Consider the following 5552-nt stretch of genomic DNA (forward strand, 5'->3'; position numbering starts at 1 on the left):
ACGCCAGCGAGGTGGCGCAGTGAGAGGCAAAATGACCGTTATTGGGCGGCGTCCCTTGTTTTCGTGCGGTGTGTTACGGCGTGTTGTTGCGGTAATGTTGCGGTGTCTTGCGCAGCGTCACGGCAGTGGCGCGGTGTTTGCGGCTTTTGATGGCGCGGTTTCATACGGCATGGCACGGCCTCTTGCCGTGGTTGCGGTGTGTCGCGGGCAGCTTGCGGTGTTGTTGCGGGTAGCTTGCGGTCTTGTTGCGGAGTGAGCGCACATGTGCACGAGACACGACGTGGAACGATGCATGATTGTTGTACATGCACCGTTCCAAACCGTGTCGGATATGAACCAAGGGTATATATAGAGGTCTGGCAAGCACCTGCCTCATTCTTTTGCCAGCCAGCATACAGTATGGACATCCACAGCCTCTCACCCCAGGAGACCCAGAGAATTTTGGCAGCTGTACTCTGTATTTGTGCAGTCCAGGTCGTCTACGAGTGGAGAAGAAGACGTACTGCAGTGCCACACCCACCAGAACGATTGCGAAGAAAGGACGGCAGGGCAGGGCGGTTATGGAGTCGGGAGTGGCTGACACGGCGACAATTATATGGAAACTACGACCAGCTGCTACAAGAATTGAACAAAGAGGACCCCGAAGGACACAAGAATTTCCTACACATCTACCCAGAATTGTTCCTGGAGATGGTTGAGAGGCTGACGCCCATTTTGAAGAAGAAGGACACTAGAATGCGGAATGCACAAGAGGAGGGACTTAAGTTGGCGGTCACCCTCCGGCACCTGGCAACTGGGAACGACTATCCAAGTCTCCAATACAGCTTCATAGTCTCCAAGGCTTCCATATGCCGGTTTATCCCGATAGTCTGCGATGCCATTATCGACAGCTACAAACCAGAAGTGATGAAGTGCCCCAAGGCACCAGAAGAATGGAAGAACGTAGCACAACGATTCGCCTCAAAGTGGAACTACTTCAATTGTGTGGGAGCCCTGGATGGGAAGCAGGTCGCAATCAAGAAACCCAGAGGTGGAGGGTCACTGTACTTCAATTACAAAAAGTTCCACAGCATCGTCCTCATGGCCCTCTCCGATGCAAATTACAAGTTCTTGTACATCGACGTCGGTACAGAAGGAGGCGCTGGGGATAGAGGTACCTGGCAGATGTGCACCCTGACCAGGGCCATTAATAACAACCGTGCACACTTCCCTCATGACACAACTCTGCCCAACGACGACGAACCCATCCCCTACCACATAGTCGCCGACGATGCCTTCGCTCTCAAGACGTGGACGATGAAACCCTACTCCCACCAATCACAAGATCCCACCGAACGACTATACAGCTACAGACTATCTCGCGCTCGTCGTGTGGTGGAAAACGCATTCGGGCTGCTACAGATGAGATGGCGAATCTTCGGAAGGACGATGCAACAAGATGTCCCTGTTTGCAAGAAGCTAACGATGTGTGCATGTGTCATGCATAACCTGACACTGCAACACTACCCAATTGATCGCACCGTTGTCGACCATGAGGACCAACAACATGATGTCGTCCCTGGTACTTGGAGGGAGGAGTCACTGAACCTCATGGTACAACTCATGGCAAGAAAGGGACCGAACTACACACGGCGAGCGAAGGCAGTCAGAGATTACCTGGCCCAGTATTACTCATCGGATGCAGGCGCAGTGGAATGGCAAGAGCGAATGGTGTTTCCTCGAGGACGACCTCCTCCTGACAACTAGAGGACACACACACAAATATATATAACCCAACCCAACCAGTGAATGTACATAATTGTTAATAAAGTTCATGATGTACTTAACATTGTTTGATACTCCCATATTTGTGTATTGTCTGATAGCCATATCAATTTGATAGAGATTATTTGATGGATAATTGGGACTTATATGAAATGGTGTTGGAAGATATTGAACTGAAACTTAACAGGAATGAGAAAGAAACATGTAAAAGCATATTGGTCATAACATAAATACAGTATTTAAAGTTCATATTCTGACGCCAAATACCCCTCGATGGTTGGTGCACTTATAATAAACTAAAAATACATAAAAAGCATATTGGGAAGAACATATAAAAGTTTTAAATAATTAAAGTTCACACTCTGGCGCCAAAATCCTCTTGATGGTTGGTGCGTGAATGCATATACTTAATATAGTTCAGTGGTACAATGTCTAGGATTTTAAAGTACTATTGTCTAACATGATATATTTGCATATAGAGAGGAGATAAAATTAGTGGACCTGTAATTGAGTTGTACCTACTCGGTTGGAGTAGGAGATGAACCACACAGGTACGTAGTCACAAACAGGTCAAGCCGACATGCTGAGATGTGACTACACACAGGACACCGTGGCTCCAGTGAACCAACAATACAGAGATTAGCGGCTGAATACCATACAGGTCTCAAACAGGTCGAGCTGACATTGTGAGATGTGACTACACACAGGACACCTCGGCTACAGTGAACCAACTATCGAGAGATTAGGGAGTTTACATAGATTTCATATATGGTGTTGTGATGGTGTAGGAATCGGTTGGGGAGCTAAAGCCACTGGTTCCGTCTGCGTCCCTTTGGGTGTTTGATTTTGCGGCAAGTTTATGGGCATCCCCCGAGCCAAAGCTGCTTTCTCCGTGGCATTTTCTTCTTTGGGGCCCGCCAATTTGTGAATCGTAGTGATGACTGTGTTGAAGAAGGGCTGCTGGTATTCTTCTGGCACGAACTCGAGGTGTTCTCTGATGTATTGGACGAAGACGTTGATGGTACGCTGTTTCTTGCTTTGCCCTTCAGGTATCAGTTGGTTCATTCGATCTATAATTCTGCTGAGTTGCGAGTGGACTGCTTCTTCAGCCGAATCAGGTGTGCCAACACGTCGCTCCCCTCTCTTGGTCCTCCTCTGCTTCAGCAGCCGCTTCCTCCGCTGAATCGAAGTACAGAGAGGCCCGACATGTCACCACTGGATGATTCTCCTCCACCTATTTCCATTGTTGGTGTGGCGACGTCAGGTGCAGGTGAGAACCCCTCGCTTGGTATTGTCGGTTCGTGGGTGATGTGACCATCCAGGAATCCCCACATTGACATAACTTCATCCTCCCGTGTTGTCCGTTGTCATGCTGCCGCCCCGCTCTTGTTCTCCTTCTTCTCTATTTTTCCGAAGTCGGTTCGCCGTGCCTCGAAATACTTGCGTACTTGCTGGAAGGTGCAATTTTCGAATCCCCGTGCCAGTTCCCTCCATAGTTCTTCCTTCGCCCTTGGATTCGACCATTGTTTGTCCCGCTTGTCGTATAAAGTAGGGTGCTCCTTGACGAATTCGGCGATCTGCTCCTTCTGCTCTTGTGTGAACTTGTAGTCTGAAATTTCCTTCTTGCTGGGGTGGTATCGTTTCTTGGGCTGCACGATACCACTCAGGCCTGCGATGTCCTGGTACTCGATGTTGGATAGGCTGACCTCAGGGGGCAGCTCTTCCACGGGTTCAGACCTCTCCTCCGGTTCTGCAGGCTGGGTGTCCTGGGTGGCCTGGGACCCCTGGGTAGGCATAGGGGTGGTCATCCTACGAGGCATCTGGGTGGTAAAGTGGAGCGAGAGTGGCTGGTAAAGTGTGTCGTCTGGCTGTCAGAGCGCGAATGATGCCCCGTTTTCTGTCCGGACCCTTTTGTACACCTCCCCAGGCGGCACGCGGCAACTTTCCCTACAATCCCCTAGGAAGGCGCCTCACGGACCCCGCACGGACCCCGCACGCACGCCACATGCCCCGCAAGATGTATGAATCATGTATGAAGACGTTGTAACACTCTTGCACGGGCGCCGCAAGACGCCGTGCCAGCACGCCGTAACACTCCCGTACGGATAGCATGAAGCCGCTCAAGGCCGTACGTGGCACGGTACTGGGCCAGGTAATCTCTGACTGCCTTCGCTCGCCGTGTGTAGTTCAGTCCCCTTCTTGCCATGAGTTGTACCATGAGTTTCAGTGACTCCTCCCTCCAAGTACCAGGGACGACATCATGTTGTTGGTCCTCATAGTTGACAACGGTGCGATCAATTGGGTAGTGTTGCAGTGTCAGGTTATGCATGACACATGCACACATCGTTAGCTTCTTGCAAACAGGGACATCTTGTTGCATCGTCCTTCCGAAGATTCGCCATCTCATCTGTAGCAGCCCGAATGCGTTTTCCACCACACGACGAGCGCGAGATAGTCTGTAGCTGTATAGTCGTTCGGTGGGATCTTGTGATTGGTGGGAGTAGGGTTTCATCGTCCACGTCTTGAGAGCGAAGGCATCGTCGGCGACTATGTGGTAGGGGATGGGTTCGTCGTCGTTGGGCAGAGTTGTGTCATGAGGGAAGTGTGCACGGTTGTTATTAATGGCCCTGGCCAGGGTGCACATCTGCCAGGCACCTCCATCCCCAGCGCCTCCTTCTGTACCGACGTCGATGTACAAGAACTTGTAATTTGCATCGGAGAGGGCCATGAGGACGATGCTGTGAAACGTTTTGTAATTGAAGTACAGTGAGCCTCCACCTCTGGGTTTCTTGATTGCGACCTGCTTCCCATCCAGGGCTCCCACACAATTGAAGTAGTTCCACTTTGAGGCGAATCGTTGTGCTACGTTCTTCCATTCTTCTGGTGCCTTGGGGCACTTCATCACTTCTGGTTTGTAGCTGTCGATAATGGCATCGCAGACTATCGGGATAAACCGGCATATGGAAGCCTTGGAGACTATGAAGCTGTATTGGAGACTTGGATAGTCGTTCCCAGTTGCCAGGTGCCGGAGGGTGACCGCCAACTTAAGTCCCACCTCTTGTGCATTCCGCATTCTAGTGTCCTCCTTCTTCAAAATGGGCGTCAGCCTCTCAACCATCTCCAGGAACAATTCTGGGTAGATGTGTAGGAAATTCTTGTGTCCTTCGGGGTCCTCTTTGTTCAATTCTTGTAGTAACTGGTCGTAGTTTCCATATAATTGTCACCGTGTCAGCCACTCCCGACTCCATAACCGCCCTGCCCTGCCGTCCTTTCTTCGCAATCGTTCTGGTGGGTGTGGCACTGCAGTACGTCTTCTTCTCCACTCGTAGACGACCTGGACTGCACAAATACAGAGAACAGCTGCCAAAATTCTCTGGGTCTCCTGGGATGAGAGGCTCTGGATGTCCATACTGTATGCTGGCTGGCAAAAGAATGAGGCATGTGCTTGCCAGACCTCTATATATACCCTTGGTTCATATCCGACACGCTTTGGAACGGTGCATGTGCAACAATCATGCATCGTTCCACGTCGTGTCTCGTGCACATGTGCGCTCACTCCGCAACAATACCGCAAGCTACCCGCAACAACACCGCAAGCTGCCCGCGACACACCGCAACCACCCGCAATAGGCCGTGCCATGCCGTATGAAACCGCGCCATAAAAAGCCGCAAACACCGCGCCACTGCCGTGACACTGCGCAAGACACCGCAACATTACCGCAACAACACGCCGTAACACACCGTACGAAAACAAGGGACGCCGCCCAATAACGGTCATTTTGCCTCTC

The 5552-nt window shown here is 50.9% G+C and overlaps 2 protein-coding genes across 2 annotated transcripts; one reads left to right on the top strand and one right to left on the bottom strand.

The window, feature by feature from the left end:
* The first annotated feature begins 399 nt into the window (after positions 1-399).
* Positions 400-1758, top strand: LOC139766722 (putative nuclease HARBI1). Its single transcript, XM_071695643.1, has one exon. It carries the CDS (start codon positions 400-402, stop codon positions 1744-1746), a length of 1347 nt encoding a protein of 448 aa, XP_071551744.1. The 3' UTR covers positions 1747-1758.
* Positions 1759-3790: 2032 nt separating this feature from the next.
* Positions 3791-5154, bottom strand: LOC139766723 (putative nuclease HARBI1). The gene has a single exon (XM_071695644.1). The coding sequence runs from the start codon at positions 4880-4882 to the stop codon at positions 3791-3793; it is 1092 nt and encodes a 363-aa protein (XP_071551745.1). The 5' UTR covers positions 4883-5154.
* Between the last annotated feature and the right edge of the window lie 398 nt (positions 5155-5552).

The sequence above is a fragment of the Panulirus ornatus genome, chromosome 58, assembly GCF_036320965.1.
Source record: "Panulirus ornatus isolate Po-2019 chromosome 58, ASM3632096v1, whole genome shotgun sequence".
Taxonomy (NCBI): Eukaryota; Metazoa; Arthropoda; class Malacostraca; order Decapoda; family Palinuridae; genus Panulirus; species Panulirus ornatus.